Raw genomic sequence first — 15,198 nt, 5'->3', positions numbered from 1 at the left:
TTTATCAATCACCGCTTGTTAATAATATGAAGATTGATTATAACGAGTTTGAAACCCTCCACTTGCATTAGGGGACAAGACAAGACTCTCTATAAAAATTAACAGAGGTAGCACCAGCAGTTCCACTTGCACACATTGAGTTCTTCTTTTATTAACAAAAACAAAATTTTATCGTACATTAAAAACCACCAAAAACAATGTAAATATATTTAGCAATTTGGTAAATTAATTTTGTCTTGCAGTAATTCACATGAATCCCCAACAATTTTTCTCATGCAAACAACAAAGTGGGGTCCTAATTCTTTTGATTTGCCACTTCTCTCGCCAGCCCTTGCTCTTTTGTTCTCTTCACTACATCCAAACTCCCCAAGAATCTCTCTTTCTCCTCTCTTCTCTCTTCTCTCACCTCTTATTATTTTCCTCTGAATTAAGAGAATCATCGTTACGAAAATGTTGAAGAAAGCAACATATCTTCCATTGAATCTTTCACTTGCTCCTTTGCTTCTTCTTCTTGTTTTCCTTCTCTCGTGTGTTGTTCATGGCATCCACGAGAAGAAGATTCTCCGAGTACACAACAGCATCTGGTCTCCCAAGAAATCATACGAAGCTTCGAGTTCATGTTTCTCTCGCAGTCTTGGTAAGTCTTGTTTTTTCTTTTTTCCTTTAACGCTCACCAACCATAGAGAAGAGAGAGTTGTGGATACTATTCCTTTTTACTTTAGTTTAATAATAGCGTGAATTAAGGTTAGATTAGCAAAAGTCTCAAATTTTGTATAAACTCTTAATTAAAGTCATTAGCTTTTTACACTACTTTATAATATCCTTTCTCCTCGAATTGGGATTAGTATAGCTATTTTTCTAAAGCTTTACATATAGAATCTTGAGCTTCTTTCCTCCATGGAAGACAACTCATCTATCACATATGTTTGTATATTCCAGAGTATACAAAACCTCTGTTTTTTTTAATCTCTCATTGTTGACTCTTTCTTTACTCTGTTTATGTCAGTTGTTTATTGCAAAGAGACAATAATGATTCGGTTTACTTTATTAAAAATGATGATTATGTTTTGAAATCTTAGGAAACGGAAAAGAATCCACCACATTGGAGATGAAACATAGAGAAATTTGCTCAGGAAAGACTATAGACTGGGGTAAGAAGCTGAGAAGAACCTTAGTTTTGGATAACATTCGAGTTCAGTCACTTCAACTCAGAATCAAAGCACTGACCTCAAGCCGCACCACCGAACAATCTGTTTCCGAAACTCAGATTCCGTTAACCTCAGGGATAAAACTTGAGACTTTGAACTACATCGTTACAGTTGAATTAGGAGGGAAAAACATGAGTTTGATCGTTGACACTGGAAGCGACTTGACTTGGGTCCAATGCCAGCCTTGCAGATCATGTTACAACCAACAAGGTCCTCTGTATGACCCATCAGTCTCATCTTCTTACAAGACGGTTTTGTGTAACTCATCCACTTGTCAGGACCTTGTAGCAGCTACCGGCAATTCAGGCCTTTGTGGAGGTTACAATGGCGTCGTAAAGACAAATTGTGAGTACGTTGTCAGCTATGGAGATGGATCATACACTCGAGGAGACTTGGCAAGTGAAAGCATCTTATTGCGAGACACAAAAATCGAAAACTTTGTCTTTGGTTGTGGCCGAAACAACAAAGGTCTGTTTGGGGGAGCCTCTGGTTTAATGGGTTTGGGAAAAAGCTCAGTCTCTTTAGTCTCCCAAACTTCGAAAACTTTCAACGGAGTGTTCTCATACTGTCTACCTTCTCTTGAGGATGGAGCTTCTGGTTCATTGTCTTTCGGAAATGATTCCTCTGTGTACAAGAATTTAACTTCAGTGTCCTACACGCCGTTACTACAAAACCCTCAGCTTAGTTCCTTTTACATTCTGAATCTCACCGGTGCTAGCATTGGTGGCGTGGAGCTGGAAACATCAAGCTTCGGTAGAGGGATTCTAATCGATTCAGGAACGGTTATCACGAGATTGCCACCTTCCATCTACAAAGCTGTGAAAACAGAGTTTCTGAAACAGTTCTCCGGGTTTCCTTCAGCTCCTGGTTATTCAATCTTAGATACTTGCTTTAACCTCACAAGTTATGAAGACATTAGCATCCCCACTATCAAAATGATCTTCGAAGGTAACGCTGAGCTCGCAGTGGATGTCACCGGTGTGTTCTACTTTGTCAAGCCTGACGCTTCTCTGGTTTGCTTGGCCTTGGCAAGTCTGTCATATGAAAATGAAGTCGGGATCATCGGAAACTACCAGCAGAAAAACCAGAGAGTAATATATGATACAAAACAAGAGAGGCTTGGAATTGCAAGAGAAAACTGCAGTATCTGATGATGACTACCCCATAACTTATAAAAACCCTTTGTGTTCCCTTCATATATCATGAAAAGCCAAATCATCTCTTTTGGCAAAGCCAATTTGAATTCTCTCACTATTCTTATAAATATTTATGTCTGTATCAGTATAGCAGTAGCTTATAATGAATTGTAAGAAACTATGTTTGATGATCTTATGAGGAAGGAAAATGATCTAAACCGTAGAAACAAACAATGATTAGAGAGAAAAAACACTTTAAAAAGGTTTTCTCAAGAATCTGATGTTAATGTACCTGAAAACATAAATGATTCAACTCAAGCTTCATCACGGATCAGAGCTGTCATCTCTATCTTCTCTGTATCAACACCTTCACTTCTTCTGTTTGTTAACATTTCAGCCGGGAGAATGGTTGAGTTTGAATCAACATTTGGTATCAAAAAGACCAATCCAATTGGAATTACCCTCAATAAACTCCTGATCACAATAGCCAACCAGAGATTATCAAACTGCGTACGCGTAACTTTCAGGGAATGGAGTAATACTCCTCCGCCCCATGACGACATTAGGTGTCCTACGTGTTCAATCGACATGAGCAAAGCAAAGAAAGTGCCTTCCATACCGGCAGGGCAGAGCTTGGAACTTAGAACAAGTAAAGGTAACCACTTGATTCTACTTATCATATGTGAAACAAACTCGTCTACCACAATGAAGAAGTAATCAGGGAGACCAAGCTTCAGATTTATGCGCAGCACCAGGATCAAATCCAGAAATCCTGACAGGACAGATAGGGAAAGTGCCCAGAAGACGACATTCCGGAAAGGGAAATTCTTCAGAAAGTTCTGATAGAGAAGTATGCCCACAAGAGAGCCGATTGCACCAAACGACATAATGGATCCAACGGCTTCCTAAGGAACAGAAAGTAACAACTACCTTAGCCAAAAACATTACAGATAGTTCCCAAATGATTTAAGAAAGGGCAGGGAAAGTTAAATCCAACTCTATTTGTGTTAGAACTTATGCAAAAGGTGAAAGCACCTTTGAAAAGGAAGGACCATCCTTTGAATCTGTGTACCAATAGAACATGCCTTCATGAATGTGCAAGCTCACTGCAGCTGACAAAAGCATGAACAAGCATGGTCGCCACACCTCACCATATTGAAAGGTTTTCCAAATTGCGCTTCCAGCGTCCAGAAACTTCTCGTTCGCCTGAAAGCAGAGTTAACTCCATTACATCATGACATACAGTAGTTTATAGCATATGGTTAGGCCAAAGGGTAGCAAACAACATACATGTTTGCGACCTAAGCTGCGAGAAGGAGATTCATTCAGAACCATCCCCACTACAACAACTAACCCTGCAGTCAACCCAAGTAAACCGTACACACCCTGCCAAGAAAAAGACAATGTTAAATTCAAATCATTTGTCTGAAACTTGTGTGTATACTAGCATAAGAGGAAATCTTAACATGTAGACTCTATGAATTCAAGGAGAGCTATAAAGAGCCTACCCTGGCCCCAAACAAGTGCACCAAAACGCCGCTAAGGGAGAAACCAACCAAGGATCCAATGGAAGAACTCAAACCACACAAACTTTGCATATCTGCAGCAAGCGTAGGATGGCTTATGCTGCATTGTGTAACACAAGCATCAATGGTTACATCTGCTATAGCCACACCAGCACTTCCTGCCACAAGACAGGACAAAGCCAGTGCAAGATGCAGATTCGTGTGCAGCCATAACACCATCATGGAGATCATAGCAAGAAAGCCTACAACCAATAAGAGAAAAAAAAAAAAAAAAAAAAAGATGACATCTTTCATACATCAAGAAGCAAAGAAACGAACTTTTTGGCTTTTTGGGCTTGAACTTACCGGCGAATATGAAATAGGGTCGTCTCCGATAGCCCCAAACAGGGACAACATCAGTCAACAATCCCCAGAGAGGTTTAATGATCCAAGGAATCTGAATCAGACCAACGTAAATCTGAGCTTGAGAGGGTTGTATCTTCTGCTCGTCTTTAAAGTAGTACTGAGTGCTGACTTTGCTGAGACCTTTACCAAGGCCTTGGCTAACACCATAGACGACAATAACACCGAAGAAGAAGCTCCAGTGAAGCTCTTCAATGAGCATAGTTAGCCACCGTAAAGGCCGTTTCAACAACAGATCTAAAATCCCTGCTTTGCTCTTGTCTTGCTGATTTCGCGGAGAATCAATCTCGCACTCTGCTTCCTCCGATCGATTCGCCATGTTTGAGGAATTTGAGACAACACAAGTTGACGAACACAAGGGATGATCCTCCTTGACTACTTTAACTAAGCTAACCCATATATAACTACTTTATTGGTTTGATGACGCCACGGATGACGAAATCACGTATGCACAAACCAAATCAAAAAAGTTTTGGAATTTGAAACAGAGTCGTGACACACGACGTCCTACCCACCTACGACGATTCTACGAACATCTCAACTTACTGACTCAGTCAGTTTAACAAGAATTAGTCTATCAGAACTTATTGGGCTTTTAACCCCAAAAAAAAAACAAAGTACACTACTGTATAAGCTTTTTTCACATGTGGCAATTATGTTATCTTTGTCATTCAGTTTCTAAAAGTTGTATATAAAGATTTCATATTTTGCAACTTTCAAGATACGAACGGCAAACTTCACAATCATATAGATTTGTGTTTATCACCTGTCACTAGTACCATATACATACAATTTATTCGACGGGTGCTTGCTTAGCAGTTGGTAAACTAGGACGCTGATTAATTGGCAAACTTTACCATAACTGTTGACATATGACAACTCCTCCCACCTGCAAATAAATTGAGGGTCGGTAGTAGAGACATTATAATTTAATAAGCTATGACGTATATACATACATACAATTAAGAAAGTAGATAATGGTTTGGAAGTTATGATACTTATTAATTTATAACATTGTTCATAACTTTTAATACCATCTAAATTCTTTTATTTCTGTGTGTGTGTTGTGCTGTTATGATCAAAACCGTCATATTTATTTGTTAACGAATTGCTATAATTACTGGGAGGACACTACACTGGACACGTAAATATGAATAATTATAGTTAAATAAATATTCAACAAAAAAAAAATGAAAAAGATAACAAAGTTTCTTGCTATTTTGGCATCACATCTCTTATGGGCCGACCAAAGAAGTAGATCAACCAAGAAGCGATAAATCTTGAGGCATCCAATTTTGCTTGCCTACTACTATCTCCAATTTTTTTGTTTTTTCTTTTTGCTAAGTAGGTTCTTCCACGTGTTGGACCATTAACACATCAATTGATTTTTTTATTTTATTTTTTGTTTTGCTAGTCATATTCAACGTAAAAATGGTTCATTCTGATTAGAGAATTTCTTAATGGTGTTTAAATCTATATAAGAAAAGTACAAAAATGGTAGCATATATGAATCGAATTAAGAATGTGTGATAGTGTGGACTACATGGTTATAGAACGGAAAATAAAAGGTAAAAAAAACACACAAGAGACAATCAGTGCCATAATCTTAGTGATTTAATGGTATGATCAAACATACTCCATTTGCACAATTTAAATACCTATATTTAAACCAAAATTGTTAAAGAATTTTTATATATAATATGAAAAGAAAATAAAAAAAAGAGAAACTGTGATGGATTTAATATAAATACGCAACCATTTGCAACTATCTTTCTCTCATTTTCACATTTTCATTCGTCTCTCATCCTTTATTTTTTTTCTCATTCACCGGTAATGGCAAAAGTCTCTCGGCGGAGCAAGAAAACAATGGTTGACGACTATGAAATCGGCGATAAAATAGCGTCTGCGTCTGAGTCCATTGTGTTAAAATCCAAACGCAAACGTAAGTCGCCGCCTCAAAACACTCCTCCTCAACGCAGCTCCTCCTATAGAGGCGTCACAAGGTTTTAACAGAAACCCCTCAAACGACATCGTTTAAGCAGGTTCCTTTTTTTGGGGTCATTTATTTTAGTTTGGTTTTTTTAATTTCCGGTTGAATAGGCATAGATGGACTGGGAGATACGAAGCGCACTTGTGGGATAAGAACAGCTGGAACGAGACTCAGACCAAGAAAGGTCGACAAGGTTTGTGTCTCTATCAGTCTATGCTTACACATGTATCATCTATGCAGCCTGTGTTACGTAACAAGAGTTTGTTAGCTTTTTTTTTGTTGATCATAGATTGGATTCCGATGAATTCGGAAACTCCTTTTTTTCAGGACCAGACTTTGTCCTTCACTGTTCTTGATTTGATTCTTGATTTTTAAAAAAAAAATAATATGTGGTATATTTTATGATGGTGATGTGCAATGGATGATGAATGAATGCTGACTCATCAAGTGCAGTTTATCTAGGTGAGTTTTTATTTATTTATTATTTTTTAAAGCCAATATCCATATCATTTTCATATATAAGTTGAAGAAAATACATAATGTGATAAAGTGTTGTACTTTTTTCTTTTAAATATATTCGACAAAGTGATGAAAAAAGTCCACATATGCATGTGTGATATGGTTGTAAAATTAAAAGAATGAATTCCACCGAAACTGGTAGAGCCGGTTTATTATTATTAGCTGTTCTGTTTTTTTTTTTGGTCCAACGCAATTCGTATCAATTTGTCCTTTTCGATCTTAGTTATATTAAAAAAATTAAAACCATATCGTATATTCTTTATTAATTTAAAATATATGGTTTTATGGATAGGAGCTTACGACGAAGAAGAAGCAGCAGCACGTGCCTACGACTTGGCAGCATTGAAGTACTGGGGACGAGACACACTCTTGAACTTCCCTGTAAATTTTCTCCAAATCCACTTGTTATTATTAATTTTCTTATGACATACTGTATGTGTTTTTGTTATGATCTTTGTTTGCTGCTACACAATGTTCTTGCCTACTAATTTTTAGAACACAAGAAACAAGAACAAAGCATGTGTATACTTTAATACTTGTAAACTGATTTATAATATCTCCATCAAAAATGTTTAGAGAATAAATTAATTAACTGGAGTGTTAAACTTCGTGTTTATTTGGTTGATTTCTTAGTTGCCTACTTATGAAGAAGACCTCAAAGAAATGGAAAGCCACTCCAAGGAAGAGTATATTGGATCATTGAGAAGGTAAATGAACGATTTGAGCATTCAAGTATACCAAATGATTAATTAGTCAATAGTTTTTAAAACTAACTTACAACATTTCGGTGTAGAAAAAGTAGTGGGTTCTCTCGTGGTGTATCAAAATACAGAGGAGTTGCAAGGTAAATAGATTTTAATATGAATACGTAGTCATATAATTAGACTAACTGCTCGAATATTATTATTATAAGTTGCCAATGAAAAACACGAAACTTAAAAAGGAGTGTATATACATAAGTTGTTGAATCATAAATTTGCAGGCATCACCATAATGGGAGATGGGAAGCTAGAATTGGAAGGGTGTTTGGTAATAAATATCTATACCTTGGAACATACGGTACTTAATTGATCCCATCTATCCTTACTTTCTATAGTTTTCTTTGGATAGTGATATATTTTATGCAATGTAAATTCCAAGTTTACAAATTCAAATCTTGGAGTTTGGGATTAATATATAACTAGATTTTAACCCGCGATGTACCGCGGTCATATAATTTTAATTATAATTTATATTTATATTGTATCTATTTGTTAAATATTGGATGTTTTGTAAATAGAGTAATACCTAAATTTTTCGGTTGTTGTGCCGATAAATGTATATATTATTATTTTTTACCCGCAATACACTTCATGACCATTTGTTTGTTATATTTATTTGTTTAGTGTTTGAGATTCTATTTTGATTTTTAATTATTAATTATAACAAAAAATAAGAGATCTAAATACATAATAGTAATTTATATTCTGTGATTAAGTCACATTTTTCTTAATGATTTATTTATTTTACACAATCTTAGTTAAATCAACTTGATTTTATGTCAAATATTCTAATATTAGTAGTGTTGATAAATAATTAATTGAGGATTTAACCCGTGTTAACACAAATTTAATAATATTTTATTAATTCCAACATGTCCTTTTTATACCTTATCTACTATATAACCACATTATATAGTATTTTAAACTTTTTTAATTTTACATATTCATAATAATTAAAATTTTGTTTAAGTTTATATATGTTAGTTATAATATTTAAATAAATGTCAGTTGAAGTTTTTCTTACATTAAGAATCACAGCTCACAAGTTTTGAAAAACAAAATAGGAATCAAATTGTTATTTTCTTTGTTTGTGAAAGATTCAAATGTAAAATATCTTCAAAACACAACAGAATGTGTGGTTAAATATATGATAGTTTCTATTTCCATATTGATTCATGTTATTTATTTAGTTGGAATGAAATATAAAATATTTAGGAAACAAAATCTGAAGTAATGTTAGTTTTGGAAAAAAATTAGAGGTTAATGTTGTAAATAACTTTTTAAATAAACAAAACTAAAAGATCATAAGACAAAATGTACTTCTAAAATGTTAATATAGATTGGAGTTGTTATCTGTTCTCCTGTTAAGTTAAGTGGGACATTTTAGTAGACCATGCATGCATGACATGATCATTTCATATATCTATTTTATATTACGGATATTAAGACAGAATTAATAATGGTAGGAAACAACCAAGGTCACGTTATGCATGAATATAGTCAAAACGAACAACTCCTACCTAAGATTTTGTTTTTCTTGTCAACAACTCCAAGAAAATTTAAGTCACACACATGATAGATCTCACAGAAAAAGAATATGTACTATTGATTTATATATATGTATATGCTTGGGCGCTTGGTATGGGGACTTAGTGTTTTGTGAACCTTGAAGAGATTAATCAAAAATCTTGTTGGTTGGGAACTAGATCACCAAACCCAACTACTTACTCAAGCTATTTATTATATTGTGCTCACTTTTTAAGTTACTCATCTAACTTTATTGACAGATTCATTCCCAACTTGTATTATTATTTTGATATGCCGATGATATTAATACAAATTATTAGGCTATGTATCCCCATTTTTTAGTGACATAAAATGAACACATGCAAAAGATAATGTTTATTTATAAATAGATCACATGACATGCATATTTCTGTAAAGATCACATACCTAACATGAATATTACTATATTAGGCAAATGCGTGATAGTTATCCACTAAATAGATTGGGAAAGTTTTATAGAAAACATATTTATACCAGTGGGATGGAAGTTCTGTGAAATTATGAAATTGTACACAATGTTTTTGATTTTTAACATTTTGCACACTGTGCACACGTGCAGCCACGCAAGAAGAAGCAGCAATCGCCTACGACATCGCGGCAATAGAATACCGTGGACTTAACGCCGTTACCAATTTCGACGTCAGCCGTTATCTAAACTCTAGCGCTGCCGTCGCAAATCCGGATAAACTCGATCCCGATTCTAAGCCGATCCGAAACCCTAACAACCACGAGCCCGAATCGTCGGATGATAACGAATCTCCGAAATCAGAGGAGATAGTCGAACCATCTACATCGCCGGAAGCTATGCAAACTCGCCGGAGCTTTCCCGACGATATCCAGACGTATTTTGGGTGTCAAGATTCCGGCAAGGTAGGGGCGGAGGAAGACGACGTTATATTCGGTGGTTTTAATTCGTTCATAAATCCTGGTTTCTATAACGAGTTTGATCATGATCATGGACCTTAGTTCGTATTTTCACAAGTTTTGATTTTTATCATCTATCCATATATATTTTAAACTGGGATCATCAAAGTTCAAAGAAATCAAGATGTTCAAGGTAGCAACGTAAAAAGAACACAACACACCATTCAAATGAATCATCAAATGGACACAACTTAACAAAGAAACCCCCAAAATCTGAAACTCGTCCTCCACCCTATACACACATACAAAGCTCAAACATCATATATAACATATCAGCCCATGATTGTCTCAAGGAATTTGGAAAATGAGTTACTAGACTAGGCACAAATTACAATTTGACAAGTTTCATTAAGCTCGAGTGAGTTTCTACAGATTTAGGCAAAAGAGACCTTGGATCCGGAAGTTGTAGCAGTATCACTTGTGTCTTGCTCAGTGACGAGAAGAGGATCTCGGAAATATAGAGTCTGAAGAACTTAATGACGATTCTAAATCGATGACAGAATCTTTATTAGCAAGTACCAGGCTCATTGATTTAGGAGTAGCATTAGGCTTTCCATAAGAGGATTGGAAAGCGATAACTTGAATGCTACCAACCTGGAGACATCACAACTAAGCCAATTTAGCAATGAGTCCAAAACATCTGAGAAGAAGGAAGGTAAGTATTCTTGAAAATATTTCAACTTCCTCCTAATCCACTCGTACCAACCTTGTTAGCATCTTCACTAATACAGGAAAATATGAGGCCAATAAACCCAAAATCTAAAAGCTGATACATAGCTTGTGTCCGAACATCTGCATCCAAAAAAGACATGACATATATAGATCATGAGGAACAAGATAAAACCATATCCTACTAATTAACTAACTTACCTGAAAAAACATAGTAATAACATTCAGTAGTAGTAAGGTAACAGAAGCTGGAATCATTTGACTAGGTAAAGTAAGAAGTAAGATCAAAACATACCGACATGGGAAGGAAGGACGGTAATATGAGGATGGGAGTGGTACCATCCAATCACCCGAGTAGTTCTGCCTGTTGATATGGTCATTCTGTGTCCAAGTTAGTTAAGGAAAAAGAATATATGAAACTTGTTTTTAACCAAACCAATATCTCTACACAATCAGCCTGAGCAATGTAAGCTTTAGGAAAAAGATATATCAGCCTGAGCAATGTAAGCTTTATGAGACAAAACCAATCTCCAACTGAGGTTTTGCTCTGCATTACTCAAACCAGTAATGGGCCTGCTATAGTCGATCTCAACAAGGGAAGAGAAGTGGGCCTTATGAACAACACGAAGCCCACAACGACTGTACTACAAACTCTGCATCAAGACAGAGGATCTTTGCAATACTATGACGTTCGTACGGTTAAGTCTGTCCCTCAAATCAAGCTGATCAATACAGTCAAGCCTGCTCCCCAAATCAAGCTGAATAACTGTTATGATTGTCTCCTATCACAAGATGCCTTAGGCAATTAGTCATATGTCGCTTATGATAGCTCATGCGTTATGTCTTATGTCTTTTGCCTATATAAAACAAGTGTAGATGTAATCCTTGCTCTTAAGTTGAATAAAGGTTTTTCACCATTATCTTCTTCAAGCTTTAATCAAGATCTTGAAAGATCTTTCATGGTATCAAAGCTTATGGCTCTTGATCCTACTCGTGTTTCATCTACTACTTCTACTCTTTCATCTACACTTGTTCTGGTTGCTGCTTCCTCCTTAAGCATCTCGCAATGTGTCACACTAAAACTCACTTCCACCAACTACCTACTCTGGAAAACTCAATTTGAGTCCTTTCTCTCCAGTCAAAATCTGCTCGGCTACGTTAATGGTGGAACTTTACGCCCTTCCTCGACAGTCACTGTCAGATCTGGCGACACAACCTCTGAAGCTCCTAATCCCGACTTCATCACATGGGTCCGCAACGATCAACTGGTTCTTGCTTGGCTCTTTGGCTCTCTCTCAGAAGAAGCTCTTCGTACTGTCTATGGTCCCCACACATCTCATGAGGTATGGCAAAGTCTGGCCAAAAAGTTTAATCATGTTTCAGTCTCTAGAAAGCATGATCTCCAGAGACGTTTAAACAATGTACCTAAGCTAGGAAAAACCATGGCTGCATACCTAGATGAGATTAAGGCTATTAGTGATCAGTTAGACTCCATTGGCTTCCCAGTCTCAGACCAGGAGAAGATTTATGGTGCTCTGAGCGGATTAGATCCAGAATATCAGTCTATTGACACATATGTTGAGAACTCCATGGAGCAGTTCCCTGGACCAACCTTTGAAGATGTGGAGTTCAAGCTGATCAACTTTGAGAACAAGCTTCTCAAATACTCTGAGACTCCTGCAGTCTCTCCTCATTTGGCGTTTAACACTGGTCGGCAGTACTCCAACAGAGGTCGTGGTCAGAATAATGGTAGAAATGGAGGTTACAGAGGACGCGGCTCCTACTCCACTCGTGGCCGTGGATTCCACCAACAGATCAGCACTTCAAACTCTGGTGCTTCTGACAGACCTACTTGTCAGATCTGCGGTAAGTATGGTCACTCTGCAGCAAGGTGCTACAAGCGGTTTGATCATGCCTACCAATCAGAAGAACTTCACAATGCTTTAGCTGCTATGCGGATGACAGATCAATCAGGTCCACCCGGTCATGAGTGGTATCCAGACTCGGGTGCTACTTCACACATCACCAACAATGTCGAAACTCTCCAGTCTGCTCAGCCCTACAACGGTGATGATAGAGTGATGGTAGGTAATGGAGACTTCCTTCCCATTACTCATATCGGTTCAGTCCCTCTTCAAACTCTGCAAGGTACATTCTTACCTTTAAAATATGAGACAAAACCAGTAATGCAGAGCAAAACCTCAGTTGGAGATTGGTTTTGTCTCATAAGCTTTAGGAAAATAATATATCAACCTGAGCAATGTAAGCTTTAGGAAAAGGATACATCAGCCTGAGCTGAAGCAGCAGCCAACTGTTCAGGATTGGTTTCGACTCGATCTTTCTGGCGATCAGACCGTGACTGAAGTTTGGATACTCATCAAAAGACTTTGATTTGGTACTGATGGTAGATAATTTTAGGCTTTATTGGTTTACCAAAGTGAACCATGATAACCATTGGCTTTATTAGTATACCAAAGTATTGGCTCTGACTCTGAAATTAGAATAACAATTGACTCTGACTCTAAAATTAGAAAGATAACCATTGGTTTTATTAGTATACCAAAGTGAACCAGGATCGAACCATTGGTTTCCCCAATACAATTGACTCTGACTCTAAAATTAGAAAGAGAACTACCTCATCTTTTTTTGAACAGATCCAAGTGTCAATTTCAAAACTCCCTTCAACAGCCAATATTGAGATTATAAGTTTTGATCGCTCTACTTATAGATAAATGAAGAATGTCGGGTTAAGAAGATGAACAAAACACAAACGAAAGTATCATTTGGAATTTAATTTATGTGTTTCCTTACAAAATGACGTCGTTGCGACATGGATTCCATGTCATCGATATTTCACGACAAAGTAACGGTGTTAGTCTCTAAGTATGATTTAGCACAAAAATTTGAGATTAGATATGTTAATTAAATAAATAAAGAGTGGAGGCATGTTTTAGCAAAGTCATATAGTCAAGGTATGAATTTAACATAACAAAGCTGTGGGGGTATGAATTAGCCGATTTCCCTTTGATTAACGAATAAATAATATTATTGTGGATATTCTTATATGTTAAATACTAGATATATATCATCTCCATTGTAATAAGTATAAAAATGATATTATTGTATATCTTCTTATATGTTAAATTCTATATATATATTATCTCCATTGTAATAAGTATAAAAAATGATATTTGTATAATTTTTAAAAGTATTTGTCTACTATCCAACAATATATTGACCAGTTTCAGCACCATATTATCAGAATTAGATTTGATTCTTTATTAAGTCTTTATTTTAAATAAAATCATATTTTATGTTTTTCTTTTTTTAATCTAGAGAAATATCACACAAGCTGAAGTTGCAAGATTTAATTCATTAATTGCTGATATATTTGTTTTTGTTGTTTACTTTGGTTTAGAATTTTATGTGGATAAGTGATGAGAGAGGATATGGTTTTACTAATATTAGCCATATTCTATCTAAAACTTCAAAATTCACCATTATATCTTTCTTCTTACTAGTTAGTTATTCCTTTCAATAATTCGAGATTAAAAAGACTTATACATATATAAATGTTGGTCATGCTAGTCATACTCGTCAAAAGCTCCGAGTCCGTCAAAAAGGAAGGGACCAGTTCAAATTTCAACTAAATTCATCATCAATATTGAGTTCGTCAAAAAGAGGGGCCGAAGCCAGAACTTCCTGCAAAAACATAAACTTAGCCGAAGCCTATGGGCCTGAAAAAACCCATTCGGCTGGACATAATAAGACGAGAGAAAGCATCGAATATTTTAAGATAAAATCTGCCGATAACAAATTAGGTCCTCGACAATAATTAGGAGCAATCATCTGAGTCATCAGAGCTATCAAGAAGAAGTTTTTTTCCAAAGGAGTAGTCTAGAAGGAGCCTTTGTCAGAATAGAGGGAGCATTTTTCCCATGTGCAAGGATGACATCATAACCATCCTTGACAAACTTCTGGACTGTGGAAGTGAGCCTGAGATCGTTGGAGATTAGAAGGACTGGGTAGGCATTCTGATGTTGTAAATACCATTTGTGTATGGCTTCACTTATCTTTAAATATATATTGACCACTTTCAGCACCATATTATCCGAATTAGATTTGATTCTTTATCAAGTCTTTATTTTATATAAAATCATATTATCCGAATTAGATTTGATTCTGATATATTTGTTTTGGTTGTTTACTATGGTTTAGAATTTTATGTGGATAAGGGATGAGAGAGGATATGGTTTACTAACATTAGCCATATTCTATCTAAAACTTCAAAATTCATCATTATATCTTTCTTCTTACTAGTTAGTTATTCCTTTCAATAATTAGAGATTAAAAAGAATTATACATATATAAATATATACCAACAATCCTATAAATTACACCCCCAAACACCCAAAACACACACAAAATACACATCAAGATTAGGAAAATGAGTACTTCCTTACAATGAATTGAGGATACATTGTATATCTTGGATCT

At 35.9% G+C, this 15,198-nt stretch overlaps 4 protein-coding genes across 5 annotated transcripts; 2 read left to right on the top strand and 2 right to left on the bottom strand.

The window, feature by feature from the left end:
- The first annotated feature begins 124 nt into the window (after window positions 1-124).
- Window positions 125-2,575, top strand: LOC147926038 (aspartyl protease family protein At5g10770-like). Its single transcript, XM_087490874.1, has 2 exons — window positions 125-637; window positions 1,080-2,575. The coding sequence occupies exons 1-2, from the start codon at window positions 451-453 to the stop codon at window positions 2,357-2,359; spliced, it is 1,467 nt and encodes a 488-aa protein (XP_087347000.1). The 5' UTR covers window positions 125-450; the 3' UTR covers window positions 2,360-2,575.
- On the bottom strand, window positions 1,028-5,335 carry LOC104754041 (putative folate-biopterin transporter 3). Its single transcript, XM_087490873.1, has 6 exons — window positions 4,216-5,335; window positions 3,853-4,112; window positions 3,635-3,730; window positions 3,380-3,550; window positions 2,637-3,249; window positions 1,028-2,242 (listed from the first exon to the last, which is right to left on the bottom strand). Exons 1-5 carry the CDS (start codon window positions 4,589-4,591, stop codon window positions 2,659-2,661), a joined length of 1,494 nt encoding a protein of 497 aa, XP_087346999.1. The 5' UTR covers window positions 4,592-5,335; the 3' UTR covers window positions 1,028-2,242; window positions 2,637-2,658.
- Window positions 5,336-5,963: 628 nt separating this feature from the next.
- Window positions 5,964-10,126, top strand: LOC104752413 (AP2-like ethylene-responsive transcription factor At1g79700). Of its 2 annotated transcripts, none has more exons than XM_087490871.1 (7): window positions 5,964-6,275; window positions 6,373-6,455; window positions 7,074-7,162; window positions 7,415-7,488; window positions 7,575-7,625; window positions 7,764-7,840; window positions 9,668-10,126. In XM_087490871.1, the coding sequence occupies exons 1-7, from the start codon at window positions 6,106-6,108 to the stop codon at window positions 10,072-10,074; spliced, it is 951 nt and encodes a 316-aa protein (XP_087346997.1). In that variant the 5' UTR covers window positions 5,964-6,105; the 3' UTR covers window positions 10,075-10,126. The 2 variants fall into 2 exon arrangements, with proteins under 2 accessions (XP_087346997.1, XP_019093442.1); XM_019237897.2 differs by lacking the exon at window positions 5,964-6,275 and adding an exon at window positions 6,590-6,724 and having other exon boundaries at window positions 6,374-6,455.
- Window positions 10,127-10,176: 50 nt separating this feature from the next.
- LOC104752412 (uncharacterized) lies at window positions 10,177-11,103 on the bottom strand. The gene is made up of 3 exons (XM_010474541.3): window positions 10,997-11,103; window positions 10,739-10,824; window positions 10,177-10,626 (listed from the first exon to the last, which is right to left on the bottom strand). The coding sequence occupies exons 1-3, from the start codon at window positions 11,079-11,081 to the stop codon at window positions 10,462-10,464; spliced, it is 336 nt and encodes a 111-aa protein (XP_010472843.2). The 5' UTR covers window positions 11,082-11,103; the 3' UTR covers window positions 10,177-10,461.
- Window positions 11,104-15,198: the final 4,095 nt, after the last annotated feature.

This window comes from Camelina sativa, chromosome 16 (genome assembly GCF_030686135.1).
Source record: "Camelina sativa cultivar CO46 ecotype springtype chromosome 16, ASM3068613v1".
Classification (NCBI taxonomy): domain Eukaryota; kingdom Viridiplantae; phylum Streptophyta; class Magnoliopsida; order Brassicales; family Brassicaceae; genus Camelina; species Camelina sativa.
Note: the sequence above shows the minus strand (reverse complement) of the source record. Positions and strands in the feature narration are given on the sequence as shown.

Coding starts and splice junctions, on each gene's coding strand:
- LOC104754041 (XM_087490873.1), bottom strand. CDS start 4,591: ATGGCGAATCGATCGGAGGAAGCAGAGTGCGAGATTGATTCTCCGCGA. Junction 3,551..3,634: donor GCAGCTTAGGTCGCAAACAT/GTATGTTGTTTG, acceptor CTCTGCTTTCAG/GCGAACGAGAAGTTTCTGGA. Junction 3,250..3,379: donor ATGGTCCTTCCTTTTCAAAG/GTGCTTTCACCT, acceptor TCTGTTCCTTAG/GAAGCCGTTGGATCCATTAT.
- LOC104752412 (XM_010474541.3), bottom strand. CDS start 11,081: ATGACCATATCAACAGGCAGAACTACTCGGGTGATTGGATGGTACCAC. Junction 10,825..10,996: donor CGTCCTTCCTTCCCATGTCG/GTATGTTTTGAT, acceptor TTTTGGATGCAG/ATGTTCGGACACAAGCTATG. Junction 10,627..10,738: donor TTAGTGAAGATGCTAACAAG/GTTGGTACGAGT, acceptor TGATGTCTCCAG/GTTGGTAGCATTCAAGTTAT.
- LOC104752413 (XM_087490871.1), top strand. CDS start 6,106: ATGGCAAAAGTCTCTCGGCGGAGCAAGAAAACAATGGTTGACGACTAT. Junction 6,456..7,073: donor GACCAAGAAAGGTCGACAAG/GTTTGTGTCTCT, acceptor TTTTATGGATAG/GAGCTTACGACGAAGAAGAA. Junction 7,626..7,763: donor AAATACAGAGGAGTTGCAAG/GTAAATAGATTT, acceptor ATAAATTTGCAG/GCATCACCATAATGGGAGAT.
- LOC147926038 (XM_087490874.1), top strand. CDS start 451: ATGTTGAAGAAAGCAACATATCTTCCATTGAATCTTTCACTTGCTCCT. Junction 638..1,079: donor ATGTTTCTCTCGCAGTCTTG/GTAAGTCTTGTT, acceptor TTGAAATCTTAG/GAAACGGAAAAGAATCCACC.